Raw genomic sequence first — 15,497 nt, 5'->3', positions numbered from 1 at the left:
ATAGACTATAATGGGGCCATCGCACGAAAATGTCGCAAAATGGGCTTTAAAAAGTGGAATTTCCCGCCGCCGCATTAGCGGAACACCGGAATGTGAAGCGCTGGTAAGAGGGCCTACAACGGTTCAGGATGAATCAGCCAATCGGGGCTGATGTAATCATATTCCCAAAGCTTCTTCACTTTTTCACGCCTTGCAGGCCCCCCTCCCTTCTCTGATCTCAACCTTCTCAGGCCCGCATGGCCTTGAGTACCAGGCTCCCAGCAGATTAGCAGAGATAAACAGGTGTTTCTGTTCAGGCCTCCCAACTGCTTGCAGCTGGAAACGAAACTTAAAATTTTCCTCTCACAGAGGCCTGTCTCCTTCCAAGATGTAACTCCCATAATTCCCTGTATCTGAGCCATGTTACAAGAAAACCAGGTTAGCAAATTTGCAAGTTCATGACAGAAGCGAAAATGTGGAGGAACGGAAGCAGTGCTGATTATGATGAATCTTGCGTGGGACAGAAATTGCTCCTACTCACATCTCTATTTTTAAGTAACACATTTCTGCCTGAGGCTTCGTTGTTGAAACCTGGCAGCATTTTCATGCTCACAAACAGCTTATTAGGCCTCAAGGATCCATTGTGACATAACCCATTTGAGCATGGTGAGGGTGCCAAAGGCTGTCACAGGAGCATGAGTTGAGGGCTTTGGGCTGTTAAATGGCTACCTCAAGATTTTACACTGTCTAGGGAATTGATTCCTTATTCAATTTTCATAATCATTGGATCGTTTAACATCCCAGGTCTGGAATTGTTTGCTTGGATTGGGCGTTGTTTACAGGGGAACTGCCTGCAGTGTCATCGGGACTCATCGTCCTGCACTTTGAAGCCGCTGAGAAGATCAAGCCTTTGATCAAGCCCACCTAAGGCTAAGATGTCAACAGAAGACAGAAGCAACAAGAAGAGGAGGCATTCGATGCTGGTGTTCTGCTGGGTCCCGAAGAAGGCGCTAGTCAAGAAATCGTGCCCCACCATCCCTGCCAAATCTTGTGTGCCTTCGCTGGCTTGCAATTCCCCTGATGTTTCACCCTATTGCACCCGGAGCAAGGCAAAACCTGCCCCGCTAAGGAGGTCCTGCAGGAGCAAGGCGCAAAGGTCACCAGATTTCACCTACCCAAACTCTAGCTGCAGTAGCTCCTTCAGGAGGAGAAGGCGCTACAAGCAAACAAAGAAACAAACAGAAAGAGAGGTAAGGATGAGGCTAGAGGCAAGATCAGCTCCAAGGTTATTTTTTGGGAGGAGGGAGGTGCTTGGCAAGATGCCATCTCATGGTCTCCTCCCCCCTCCCCATGCACTGATGGTGGCATTTATTTTTCTTCCTCCAATCCACTGACTGGAAGGGCTGTAGCTCAATAGTAGAGCATCTGCTTTGCATGCAGAAGGTCCTCAGTTCAGTCCCTGATATCTCCAGGTAGAGCTGGGGAAAGACCCCTCCCTGAAAAGCCTGCAGAGCTGCTGCTAGTCAGTATAGATCAGGGGTGGAGAATTCAGGCCTAGGGGCCAAATGCAACCCTCTAGGCCTCTCTATGGGTCTCCTGGACTCTTTCTGGCCCACACACAAGCTACAGCCTTCACAGGCCTTGTTTCATGCACTCCCACCCTGAGTGCTTTTTCCTGGCTTGAATGCAATCATGCTATCAACTATCAGGTGGATCCACAGTTGGCTACAGCGCTGTACTCAAAGCGTGCTCATCTGCAACATCTCCGCAGAAATCATAAAGCGTTTTGTTGTTTTTGCTATTGTTGTTTTAATCTTATAAATATTATTAAACCCATCCCCAAGCCATGTAGTCCAGAATAAAGCCAACGATGGGATTGGAGTGGAAGAGATGGGATCTGTAGGCAGAAGAGTTCCTACATGCAGTTGTTTACTGATTTTAATAGATCTACTTCAGAATAATAATAATAATAATAATAATAACCCTGCACCCTGCAGCAGTAGTAAATGGGGCATTAATATCAGTGCTAATTAGGCTTGCCATTTTATAATTATATAGCCATATAGTAAACAGGAATTAGCCTCCCTATAGCACAGGGTCCTCCAGTGCAATTTGCTGGTATATAAGAAAACACTTGACTTCCACATACAAGGAACCAACCTGAAGGGAGGGGAACATGTCCATAAAAGAAGCTTCCCTGCTGTACCTTGGTACAATTTAGACCATTCCTGTGATTTGATTCAGTCAGATTGAGACAATGGGGGACTTTAGAGGTGCAATTCACAAACACCACACAATCTGTTGGATTTGGGGTAGTTCCTTTAATTCATAGTCTAATCATGTGCTTATTTTTCTCATAGATGGGGTTACCCCATCCACTCATGGTGTCAAACCCTGTATCCACCTCAAACTCCTTGAACAGAGTATATTTCTTAATAATGTGTGGACTAGTAGGCACCGTCCACAGACATGTTCTAAAGATCTCTTCCATGGAACTTCCCCCCTGCAAACAAAACACGCTGGTATTCAAAACATTCTTTGCTAAAAACATCCATACATTCTGGTTTTGTTCATAGGGAGTATAAAAGTACCCCATAACTTTCCCCAAACCAGTCCCAAAAAGACAACATACTGAAAACTTTGGCTCATGCTTGTTTTTTAAACAGGAACTCTAAGTCCTTCACAGTCTCTACTGTCCACCCCTGTCCTTTTTGTGATGGCTTCCGGTGCATCACTCTCAGGGGGTTCTTCTCGTTCGGGTGGGGCTGCCTTCACTCGGGTGTAGTGGATCCACGGCTTGATACCTTGTACCTTCACCGCTGCGTAAGTGGCGAGTTAAACCGTCACTGGTCCCCTCCACTTCGGCTTTAACAGCTCGTCCTTCTACGTCCTGATATACAACTGGTCTCGCGGTTGAAAGGAATGGACTGGTGCCTCCAATGGCAACAGCAAATGGTCTTGAACGTATCTGTGGAGAGAAGATAACACAGCAGACAGAGAAGACAAATACTGCTGTACCCACAACCTCCTGTTACATGCATTTGGGTACCCTGCGTCACCATTGGATTCTTTGGATATGGTTTGCCATATAAAAGCTCAAATGGGCTAACTCCTAACCTGGCCCTTGGTGACACCCTAACTCTCAACAATGCTAAGGGTAATGCATCTGGCCACTTCAAATTCCCTTCCTGACAAATCTTTGCCAATTGTCTTTTCAAAGTTCGGTTCATTTTTTCCACTTGCCCGCTGGATTGGGGTGTCCATGATGTGTGTAAATCCCATCTCAGTCCTAAAGCTTTGGCTAGAGAGGTTGTAACTCCTGCTACAAAATGAGGTCCTCGGTCTGAGGTGAGTCCTTCTGGCACTCCAAATCTGGGAATTATTTCCTTCATCATCCATTTGACTACTTCTCTGGCTTGGTTAGTTCTACAAGGAAAAGCTTCTGGCCATCCTGTCAAGGTGTCCACGAATACCAATAGGTACTTGTACCGTTGAAATCTTGGTAATTCTGAAAAATCTACTTGTCAGTATTCTCCAGCTGATGTTCCATGTCGTCCTGTCCCTGGTGGAGGCTTAGGCTGTATCTTTGGATTGTTCTGACAGCATATCAGACACCTAAGAGAAGCTTACTCTGCCAAAGTTCGCATTTTAGGTCCTACCAAGATCCTCTGTAAATTCTGGGTCATTGCATCAGCTCCCATGTGAGTGTCATTATGGTACTGATTAATCAAATGGACTAGAATTGTCTTTGGTACTACTATCTGTCCAGTAGGGACCCTCCACCATCCATCAACTTTCTCTTTAGCTCCTAATCTAGATGCCAGTGTTTCTTCTTTCTCGGTATATTTTGGAGTTTCTGATGGTAACTTCACTTGTGGGACAAGAGCCATCTGCTTTGCTGGCTCTCCCCGGGCTGCTTTCTTGGCTGCAGCATCTGCTCTCCGATTTCCTTTCACCACATCCTGATCTCCCTTCTGATGGGCACGACAATGCATTACTGCCACTTCTGTAGGGTCGTTTACTGCTTCCAGGAGCTTAAAAATCTCAATTCCATGCTTTATTGGACTACCTGCAGAGGTTAACAAACCCCTCTCTTTCCATATAGCTCCATGGGCCTGTAACACTCCAAAAACGTATTTTGAGTCTGTATAAATATTAACCCTTTGTTCTTTTGCAAGCTCCTTCTGCCTTCTGAGCTGATGTATTGCTCGGCAAGGCTTTAGCCTTCAGCACAGTCCATAAAGTAACCACTGCATAACCAGCCTTTCGCACTCCGTGCTCAATAAAACTGCTTCCATCTGTGTACAGTTCCAGGTCTGCATTTGCTAGAGGTTGATCCTTCAGGTCTGCTCTGCTAGAATAAACGCTTTCAATTGTAGCAATGCAATCATGAACAAGTCCTTCTTCCTCTTCTATAGGCATCAGAGTAGCAGGGTTAAACACATTTGTTGTAGCCAACTTCACATCCCCTTGAATCAGCAGGGCCTGATACTTTGTCAATCGACTGGCTGAAAGCCATGACCCTCCCTTAGCATCCATCACCGTCAGAACTGAATGCGGGGTGTAAACAGTCAGATTGCCCCAAAGTCAGCTTCTTTGCCTCTTCCACCAGCAAAGCTGTTGCTGCTACTGCTCTTAGACATGCTGGCCATCCCTTGCTGGTCTGATCCAACTGCTTGGAAAAATATGCCACTGGACGTCGCTGTGTACCTAATGGCTGAGTCAATACTCCACTTGCTACTCCTTGTCTCTCATGTATGAACAGATCAAATTGTTTTTCCAAATCCGGCAGTGGCAACTCCAGGTAAGGCTGGGAATATCCCCTGCCTGAAATCCTGGAGAGCTGCTGCCAGTCAGTGCAGACAATAGCAAAATGGACCAATGGTTAGACTCAATGTGAGTCAACTTTCTCTCAAGGCCAGAGTCGGGAGCGAGAGCTTAACTTTCTCTCCCTCCCTCTTTCTCTCTTTCTCACTTTCGGGTGCTCCTTTGTCCTCTTACCCCTCCCTGTTCTACCAAAACTACTGCCAGTAAAGACGCCTTTGTTCTCATTTTCTCTTTTTCCTCTTTTTTTCCCCACCTGGTCTCTGTTTGTGTATACTTTGTAAGCAATCTCAATCAACTGACTGACTGACATAGCCCCAGTCCACCTTTTGCAACTTCCGTCTAATGTCTGTGGCAGCCTGCCCTATAAACAGGGTGTTAAATAGTCTCTCATTGTCTTTCTCTTCTGAATTACTGTCTGGCAGTTTTTACACAGCCTCCCATAAAATGAAGAATACAAATTGTGGACTTAAGTTTGTACAGTTCCTTTGGATCCTCCTGGTAGGGGCCCATCGATTGTTTCCAGTTTAAGAGATCCGCGGTGGAGAAAGGAACATAAATGAGGGCTGGCCCCCCTCCTCCCAAAGCTTGTCTTAAAGGGGCCTGAAGCACTGGATGCTCTGAGTCTTTTGAGCGAGTACGGCTGGCTACTGGGCTGCTCAGCTCCTGAGCATACTCTGCTAATTCCCGTATCTTCCAAAGATTCTCTAGGAGCCTAGGGCCATCCTGAGGGGTGGCTGCCAGATCTTTCTCAGGGGTGCTAGCTAACAACTTACCCCCCCCCCTGAACCCAGTGATGACGCCTGGCTCACACAAGCAGGGGGAGCGGAGGGAGTCAAATCAAAACAAGGGGTGCATTCCTTTGGAGCAACCATGAACTGTATTTCTTCCTCTTGCACGTCAGGATAAACTTTCTTAACCTCTTTTTTCCCTGCCACAATCACACTTCCAACGCCTATGCCACAAGATTTTTGCACATCTTTATCTCTAAACAAACTCATAAAACATTCCACATAAGGTATTTCCCCCCATTTGCCTTCAGGCCGGCAAAATAACAACAACTGCAGTATACTGTTATATTGTAGGGATCCATTTTCAGGCCATGTTTCTCCATCCTCTAAGGTATATTGAGGCCACCATTGATTGCAAAACATGATCAATTTCTTTTTTGTCAGGGGATCCCCTCCAAACTTAGACCAATTAGCAAGGATGCATCCCAAAGGAGAGCAAGAAGGGGGTTTTGACTGGCCTGTACCCATAGTGCCAACCTCTGCTCGGCTCCCAACCTGTGTGGGCTAAGGGGGCCTCACGGGACTCGAACCCGGTCTTGCCACCCACAGTGTCTACGCAGTAGGATTTTTACAGACACTTGTTACTTTCCCCACTATATTTTCCTTTCCCTTTTCCCAGGGGAGAAACAATGTAAATATTACTTACCAGGCAGTCTTTTCCCCGTCCCGTTCCCCTAAGTTGTTGGCCCTTCAGGCGTTGCGCCTGTCACCCACCAGCTTCATCCACGGCCTGGAGGGAACTTGACAGTCAGTGAAATCACCGTGGCGCCTCGGCCTTGGTTCAATCTATGTCGCTTCTGAAGTCGGAGGGCTGAACCGGGCAAAGCTGTATATTGTTTCAGTCACATCCCATCTGGGGTGCCAACTGCACAACCCGCAGCAAATTTGCAAGTTGGGTTGAAGTCCGGATATATTGGGAAATAGGAGAGACACAAAAAGCACATTTTGAAAATAATATTACCTGTTATTTTTTTATGTCAATATTGCATTTTTGAAACAAAAACAAAAATATAGTTACATTTAGTCTTTAAACTAAAGAAAGCACAGAGTATGTCACTGCTGCATCACTGAGCGAGAGCCCCGTCAGTCAGCTTGCTGGACCCCCACCTCTGTGTCTGAGCTGGAATTCCCCGGGAAAAACCCTGGAGCCTGCCCTGGGTAGCTTTTAAAGGTGTCACAGCCACAGGGCAGGTTGTGTTTTTGGGGGGGCTTGGTGTGTGGGCGTGTTTGGGTTAAACATAAGAACATCAGCAGAGCCCGGCTGAAGCTGGATCAGGCCAAAGGGGCCCATCTAGTCCAGCCTCCTGTTCTCACAATAGGCAAGCAGATGCCCCAAAGGGAAGAAGCCCACAAGCAGGACCTGAGTCCTCCACCTGCAATTCCTGCAACTGGTATTCAGAGGCATGCGGTCCCCAACACGGGAGGAAGAGGATAGCTATGATGGCTATAGTTTTTGCAGACCAGATTCAGGGACTGAGTCAAAGACAGCCCTGTCTCAAACTGGGACCTTCATCACCTCTTACTTTTTAAATTATTATGATTGCATTCTTAACATAATAATTAATAACTGAGACCTTCCTCCTCCTGCCTTATTTTCAACTATTATTATTATCATTATTACTACTGCTACAATTATCATTGCAGTCTATTAATAAAACTGCATTACTATTTTTATTTTTATTATTATTATTATTACAACTACTACTCTGTCATTTTATTTTTATTTGTACACCTTTCTGGGCAGCAGGGACTTCTTTTTATTGTTTTATTTTATGTACGGCGCCATGTGCATCTGATGGCATGATATAAATAAATGATGATAATAACAAAGACTACACTATTAATATCATAGGGAGAAGCCTTCTTAGTGGTGGCCCCCAAATTATGGAATGATTTCTTTGACGAGGTGCGCCTGGCGCCAACACTGTTATCTTTTCGGTGCCAGGTCAAGACTTTCCTCTTCTCCCAGGCATTTTAGCATGTGTTTTTAAATGGCTTTTTAAAAATGTGTTTTTTAAAATTTGTATATTTGTTTTTCATTGTTGTAAACAGCCCAGAGAGCTTTGGCTATGGGGTGGTATATAAATGCAATAAATAAATAAATAACATCATGAAAGATTGAGAGTTTCTTCCTTCCTCCCCTTAATTTTCTTTTATTATTACACTATTAATAAAACCGCATTACTAATATTATTCTTAATAATGATACCAATATTAATAAGGCAGTCATGTTAATAAGTTAATAACATAAATATTATTAATATTATGAATCACTGAGAGCTTCCTCCCCCCCCCAATTTTCATTTATTGTTACAGTCTGTTAATAAGACTGCATTACTAATATCATTCTTAATTGTAATATTAGTAAGGCGGTCGTGCTCAGAAGGCTGCCAGCATCATCGCCAACATCAAGGTCAAGGCCTCCTCCCAGTTGCCCAGGAAGCAGCCTGCCGGCGTTGCCACGGCAACGGCTCTCCTCCGGGCGAGGTCCTCCCGGCCCAGCATGCTTTGCGCCCCCCAAGATGGCGGCGCCCAGTCCCAGCGCGTCCCGGCAGGCGCCCGCTTCCCCCTTTGCCTCCCTCGCAGAGGCGGCGGCGGGGCAACCCCTGCCGGTTGCTGAGCCGAAGAAGCAGAAGACGAAGCCGCCCTGCCGGGCCTGCACGGACTTCAGGAGCTGGATAAGAGATCAGAAGAAGCAGGCGGACTTGGTCAGGGGCTCGCGGGGGGGAAGACAAGGAGGGCCGCCGTGGAGGGGGGAGATAATGTGGGTCTCCTTTGGAAGGCCGCGTGGAGCTGGGGAGGGGGCCTGCTTCGGAATGGGGGGCTGCCTGCCACATGGTTGCATAGGGAGGGGGCGATCTTCGCCCACATGGTGATTCCTTTGGAGGCTGAGTGGGCAGGAAAGGAGGGGAAGAGGAGGGGCGGGGCGGGGGAAACTCCTGAGTTCAGGGGCTCCCAAGCTGTGGTCCCTGAGCTTCATTCAGGTGGGCCAGAACTTGTTTGCATTTAACTCATCATCGTCATCTTGGTTTATTCGTGTGCCGCCTTTCCATAGTGACCTGTGCTCCAGGCAGCGTACAAACAAACAAAAAGTTATGTAATTCACTGTTACAAAAGCAAAATTCAAAACAGACAAACAATAAGGAAACTTCTTATTCAGAAATATATAATAAATTGAAACAATATGCGTAAAGCTTATAATAAGCTGTTTATTACCTACCTGGCCAAGTTCAAGGTTCTGGTTTTAGTGTACAAAGCCCTATACAGCTTGGGAACCAAGATACCTGAAAGATTCCCTTACCCCTTATATACCCAGTCGATGACTGCGCTCTGCAGATGAGGGCCTTATGCAGATATCATCTTATCAGGAGGTCCACTCTGCACAACATAGGAGGAGGACCTTCAGTCATGGGGGACAGTTGGTCAAACCCATGTTGAAAATTTACCAGGCCAAGGTTCTTCCGAAGATCCTATATGGAGCAGAGCTATGGGGTCAGGCGGTTAAGCCAAAGCTTGAGGTAATCCAAAATTCCTTAATGAGGCAGCTAACTGGTCTCCCCACTGGAGTGCCCTCGGCCCACCTAAGAGCCGAGTTAGGCCTCCCTTTCTTGGCAGCCAAAGTCGACCTGGCCACTTTGAGATTCTGGCGTAAAACTCTACAAATGGATAATACTTCCATAGCCAGGCTCTGTTTGCAGGATCAGTCCAGCGTAGAGAGACTAGCCCAACGCTGCACAGCTTTATTGGCTACATACGAACTCACTTGGGACGACCTTTTAACCCTCCCCCCTACTGCACTTCGGAATTGAGTCTTTGATTTTGATGCGAATCAAGACAGAGCCACAATTGCCATCTCCCCTTTTTCCCCATGGTTTCCACACCTTAAGCCTAACCATGCTGTTTCCCACTATTTCGAGACAATTACGCGAGCTCCACTCCGGAAAGCCTTCACGGAACTTCGGTTCCAAACAATGCCGTCAGCCTACCTGGAAGGGAGATATAGGAAAATACCCCACTCACAGCGGCTTTGTATTTTAGGCTGTGGGGTGGTCGAGGACATAATGCATTATTATCCTGTCCATTATATGACGACCCAAGAAGGAAATGTTTAGCGCAAATCATAAACTCAAATGGGGGAAGGTCCCCCGTGAACCTGGTGCATATCCTCTTGGGAGACATGGATAGATACATCACTTCGGCCGTAGCCAACTTTGCCTACGCGGCTAGGAAACTAAGAGCCGCATATGTTAAGTCCATCTCGAGTTAACTTTGGAAAGAGTTAGGAGCCTTATATCGTGTTATCCTGTGTATTTTTTAATCTGTGTTTTATGTATTTTATGGTTTTATCTTACTTGCATGCCATTGCAATGGCCTAAGGCTGTAATGCAATAAACTATTGATGATGACCTTCAGTGTGGCAGCACCAAGCCTTTGGAATCCCCCCCCCCCATATTAGACAGGTGCCATCTCTGTTGTCTTTTCAGCGCCTACTGAAGACCTTCCTCTTTCATCAAGCCTTTTAAGTAGAGACCTTATCCCAGTCCGAGTCTGTGCTGGAATTTTTTTAAATGATGTTTTTAAAGCTTTTTTAAAAAAAATGTTTTTAAGATGTTTTTAAGTGTTTTTAGTGTTTTTGTTTGCTACCATGGGCTCCTTCTAGGAGGAAAGGCGGGATAATAAATTTAATAAATAAATAAGTTTCTCCAGCAATAAAATGAAGGGCTCTTCATGTTGTAATCTCTTTTAGGGGGTGGGTTGTTCTGCTGCTGTTACATTTGTGTTTTTAACTTTTTATTTTGTTTTAGTTTTTATACTGGTTTTAACTTTTGTGAAGAAAAGTGACTAGCAGATTTAATAAATGAATAATACAGTAAAGCATAATCCCAATAACATCAAAAATAACTACCTCCAGAATTAAATTTTCGCCCAAACAAAAGCCCCTAAACAACACTTCACAGTCACAATGGTTTCTGGCATCTTCTTCTCAGGTTTAATAGTGAATCAAGGCTGAGGAAAGGCCTTATTGCCTCCTGCTGGCAATTTTTTTAAACACAGCCTTTCATAAAGCTTTAGAAAGCTGAAAGTTGGAAACCTGCCTTCTTACAACAAACGCTGGTGGTATAGTTTGTCTTTTCCAAAAAGTGTAACTGCTATGTTCACATGACGGCTTGGCACTGTACGCTTAATTCCCAAACTGAGTGAGGATAGCTTGCATTGGCAGTGGAAGGAGAAATGGGGAAGGACTTGATGGCCATCTTTTGATGTAGGGGCTTGCTTTAGAGTTGCAATGTGCAGGCTTTTTCTGTGCTTCCTCTGTCTTGTTGCTCATGAGTCCATGTTTTTCCAATCCAGAAAGCAGGCGCCCAAGAGAGAGAATTGCCTCCTGATTGCCCTCTAGATAGAGAACAGCTGGGGAGAAATTCCTGGTCTTTTCTTCACACGATGGCAGCGTTTTACCCAGATCGGCCCAGTAGAACTCAGCAGCAAGAAATGGTTCAGTTCATCCACTTATTTTCCAAGTTTTACCCTTGTGACGAATGTGCGGAGGACCTGAGACACAGGTGAGTGAACCAGCCGAATTGCTCACCTGCCTCACTTTTAGGAGCTAGCATTTAGCCTCAGAAGAGTTCCTGTTAAGCACAATACTAAGAATGTAAGAAGAGCTATCTGGATCAGGCCAGTGGCCCATCTAGTCCAGCATCCTGTTCTCACAGTGGCCAACCAGGTGCACATAGGAAGCCTGCAAGCAGGACCTGAGCAGAACAGCATTTTCTCCAGTTCTGATTCCTAGTAACTGGCAGGCATGCTGATTCCAACAGTAAAGGTTGAACATAGCTATTGTGGCTAGCAGCCATTGATAGATACATTAGATAACTAAGCACCAACCTTAAGGCTAGCTCTGCCCTCTATATAAGCCTGCTTTCTTGAGTGTGATGCTGCTGCCTGCCATTTCCCTCCTCCCAGGAATGTATCTGGGGTTTGAACGTGGACCAATTTCATTCCTGTTATAAGTTTCTCTTGACTGCCCTACCCAGGAATCTTGGGATGTGGTGGGTTGCAGCTGAGGATGGCCCACAAGAGCAAGTTGGTCACTGCCCCACCAAGCTCAGTCTGCGCTTAGTCAGCCTCCACCCATCTACCTCCTTACTTACAACCAGTCTAGGGGGTGGCACTGCTTGCAATCTTCTTCTCCTTAATCTCAGTGTTGCCCTTGCAGAACTCAGCAGAGAGGAGGATGGGAACAAAACCAGAATTAGTTGGCTCTGCCTGTACTGGACTCTTGACTGCACCTTATGTTGGGCGCTCTGCCTTCCGCCCCATCAGTCCCAGTGGGCACCAGACACCCCTGGTAGGTGGGAAATACAAATTTGACAAGATGGCATCAGACTCTGTTTGGTTTTCCCTCATACACAGATTACGAAGAAATCAGCCTGATGCAAGCAGCCAGCATAATTTGACACAGTGGTTCTGCCGGCTCCACAACGAGGTGAATAAGAAGCTGGGAAAACCTGAATTTGACTGTTCTCTTATAGATGAGCGTTGGCGAGATGGCTGGAAGGATGGGTCTTGTGACTAGATACACTGCTAGAAGCTGTATTGGTCCACCTTGATTGAAAAAGAAAGAAAAAGGTAGAACCACAAAATGAAGCCTGCTATGGACTTTTGCAATTGTGCTTTGGTATTGAGGTTGATGTGATATAGAGGGAGAAGGTGCAGGTGTTAGATACAATCACGTGTCTTGTCTGATTGTTTCTGATCCTGGAAAAATCAGAAGTCCCTGAAGCAGTTTTAGGTTTATGAGAGTCTTCCATCTGCCGGTTGTCTCCTGCTTCTGACAGTCTGAGTCTTCTTCAGTTACCAGCCAATGCTGCCTTAAACATTTAATCAATGTTTTCTTAAGTGTTAGGGTGAGGGGAAACATTTCTCCAACTACTGCCCTGGGCTGAAAAACACCTCTCAAAGTTCTGGGTCTTTCTTGCCTTTTCTCTTTTCCCCCCCAACCCCCCTGCCAAGGCATCTCTTAACTTTCATTGTGATTCTTCCCTATCCTATGTAATTTGGAATGCAGGTAAAATTGTTATCTTAAAGTACACAAGTAATTGAACTGCTCTGGAGCTGCATGGAAGCCTTCTTCCATGGGATACTTGAAGCAGCCTTCCCCAGCTGGGGCCATTGGGAGTTGTAGTCTAAAACATCTGGAGGGCACCAGGCTGGAGAAAATATTCGATAATTCAGGTACCAACAAATGTGTACAGTTACAGAATTCCAATAATTTCTATTTTGCCAAAGAATATTAAAATCATTTCTGAGTACAAGTCGAGGCCTTACATTTCAGCTCTGCTAACTGATATTCTTTACATTTCACTCTCTTTGACAATAAGGAAATCCGAATGAAGGGAATAAATAAACACAGGTAAATTAGGATTATGTATGTTAAGTGTTGAACTCCAACTCTTGGGGGTGGGGAGCATGAAGGTTCCATAAGTCCCACTGCATTAGAAGAGCCTTTGAGCTTTTCCAAGCAAATACTTTTGTTTTACTTAATCAGAACTTTGTGTATAGAAAGTCACATGTGCTGTGGCTGTGCTCTGAGCATACCAAGTTGGAGATGGACAATCATGTTTTGTAGGAGTCTTAGACTGATTACACAATCACCACCAGTGACATTGCTTGTAAGTTGAAGACCTGGCATTGGACATTTGAAGAGATTGTTGCCTCATGCGCACTCTGCATGTGGTCCTCCCCTAGTACTACAGAAAACCTTGAGCTGTGAATTGTACTGCATCGGTTCTAGGGTAGGTTTAACTTCTTAGTCACAAGTGAAATTCAAACAGTTTGCACTCAAACTACAATTATGTGAAGCCATTTACCTGATTTAGATATAACCATGGTTTGTTGTTTACATATACAAGCTGCAGCAAGCCTTGATCTTGCACATTCCACTCTCCTTTCCTCCTTCATGCGCACTGAGAAGGCACTTGAAACTTCAATTTGTGGTTTGTAACAAACCCCAGTTTCCCATTTTGTCCAATTATGGGAAACTGGTTTGAGCAAACCATGGTTTGCCATTTCTGACTTGGTAACTATCAAACCATGGCTTGATATCATGGTATGTTAACTGACTATGGTTCTAGATTCATACATCTGCCTCCCACTATGGCCTTTATTAATTTGTTCATTTCATGAGCTACTTTAACAGCCACATTGTTAAGTGAATTTCATCACTGGAAATAAATGAGTAGCTCTCAGGCACCTTATTAACAAAACGTGAGTTTACACGGGTAACTTTTTAAGCGTTATTTTTTGCAGAGGTTTCTGTCAAATTGCTGCAGCCCAGTTCAGTCAGGGAAGAAGCTTTGTGCAAGCACAGAGGGTGCCCTATTTACTATAACACTGGGAAAATTTGCTGTGGGTGCAGCCTCACAGAGCACTGTGGAAAACTGCTCACATCGAAGCCCTGCCATAAAGCTTTGCCCACACTTAATTTTTGCGGGAACAGACTCAGGCAGTATGGCGTGACTGCCTATACCACGCCCCCAGGAGAATGAACTCATCAGTAAATCCATTTATGACTGGGCCACTTGATATAAACAGAGGCCAGAAATATCTTGTTTGCCTAGCTTTCCTGGTCTTTTGTTTCCAAGCTAAGTCTATGCATTGCTCAGTATAGATCAAAAGCCTTATTGGCTACAGCAGCCTTCACCCCAGACTGACACCCTCCAGCTATTTTCGACTACAGTTCTCATCAGCCCCAACCAGCTGGCAGTTGGAGTCCAAAATGGCTGTGCCAGTTGGGGCTGATGGGAGTTGTAGTCAAAAACATCTGGAGGGGACCAAGTTGGTGAAGGCTGAGCTGAGGGTTCTGGAGATGGCGCATGTGCTAAGAATCAAGTGACGCTGCAGCCACTAAACTGCCTGTCCTTCACCCTCCAAGCACTGTTGGTCACGTTAAGAATCCTGCGATTTGTAGCAACTGGGCAAGTGAGAATATCGTGCATGACTCATTGACTGTAGCTCTGGTGCATTTGAAAGTACTTTTGCGGTATCCAGGCAAGGAGATGGCAATCCTATGTGGTGACTATATTGCTAAAGTAAATGGGATTTTGCTTAAGGAAACGTTTTGTAATTTATATCCTGAGTTAAACACACGTGAGCCACTCTGTATGATTTCAGGCATTTCTGTTCATTGGTAAAGCAAACAATCATTTGAATGCACTTGATGAAGGCAATTGTAAAGTGTGTCTCAAAATGTATTTATTTCCTGGCTGGTGACCAAACAATAAAGTTAAATATTTCATTTGTTTCCCTCCTCCATTTTTAAAAAAATGAATCATTTTGCCAATGTTGTAGGACCTCCATAGCCTTGAAGAGAGAAGTGGGAGAGGGGTGGTGGTTGTATAGTATTTTCTATTAGCAAGCCAGCTTCAGATAATTCATGTTTGTATAGAGATGTGTGAGGTGTCGTTTTAAAACACATAATAGTTTGTAGGGAGATTAGTTATGTCAGTTCGCCCCTAAACTCAGATAAACTTGCCGAAACAGAGAACCTGAGCCAACTCAGGTTGCTGTCTTTGAAATCTCTGTTGCTTTTGCATGTAAGAGTTTTGCCCTTGAATATTCTGTCTTTCATCTCCAAGAACCCTCCCCAAACCGGTTTACGACATAGATTAAACATAATAGAGTCAGAATAAAAACAAAAGAACTGAGAGTTATAAACTAGAACATGAAATGCTGGCAGCAAAATGCAAAGTTAAAAGAATCCAAAAGCCGTTGTCAACCTGCCGCCTTCCAGCTGTCATTGGATTCCAGCACCCCTGTCCGTTAGCCGTGCTGGCTAGGACTGATGGGAATTGTTGTCCAAATCATAGGGGGCCGGGCAGGCATCAGGTTGAGGAAGGCTGC

The 15,497-nt window shown here is 45.1% G+C and overlaps 1 protein-coding gene across 2 annotated transcripts; it reads left to right on the top strand.

Annotated features, from left to right (window-relative positions):
• Positions 1-387: 387 nt before the first annotated feature.
• GFER (growth factor, augmenter of liver regeneration) lies at positions 388-14,905 on the top strand. 2 transcript variants are annotated; one of them, XM_061599896.1, is made up of 3 exons: positions 388-1,229; positions 10,947-11,155; positions 12,009-14,905. In XM_061599896.1, exons 1-3 carry the CDS (start codon positions 915-917, stop codon positions 12,169-12,171), a joined length of 687 nt encoding a protein of 228 aa, XP_061455880.1. In that variant the 5' UTR covers positions 388-914; the 3' UTR covers positions 12,172-14,905. The 2 variants fall into 2 exon arrangements, with proteins under 2 accessions (XP_061455880.1, XP_061455881.1); XM_061599897.1 differs by lacking the exon at positions 388-1,229 and adding an exon at positions 8,039-8,302.
• The last annotated feature ends 592 nt before the right edge of the window (positions 14,906-15,497 follow it).

Source organism: Rhineura floridana, chromosome 17 (genome assembly GCF_030035675.1).
Source record: "Rhineura floridana isolate rRhiFlo1 chromosome 17, rRhiFlo1.hap2, whole genome shotgun sequence".
NCBI classification, from domain to species: Eukaryota; Metazoa; Chordata; class Lepidosauria; order Squamata; family Rhineuridae; genus Rhineura; species Rhineura floridana.
Note: the sequence above shows the minus strand (reverse complement) of the source record. Positions and strands in the feature narration are given on the sequence as shown.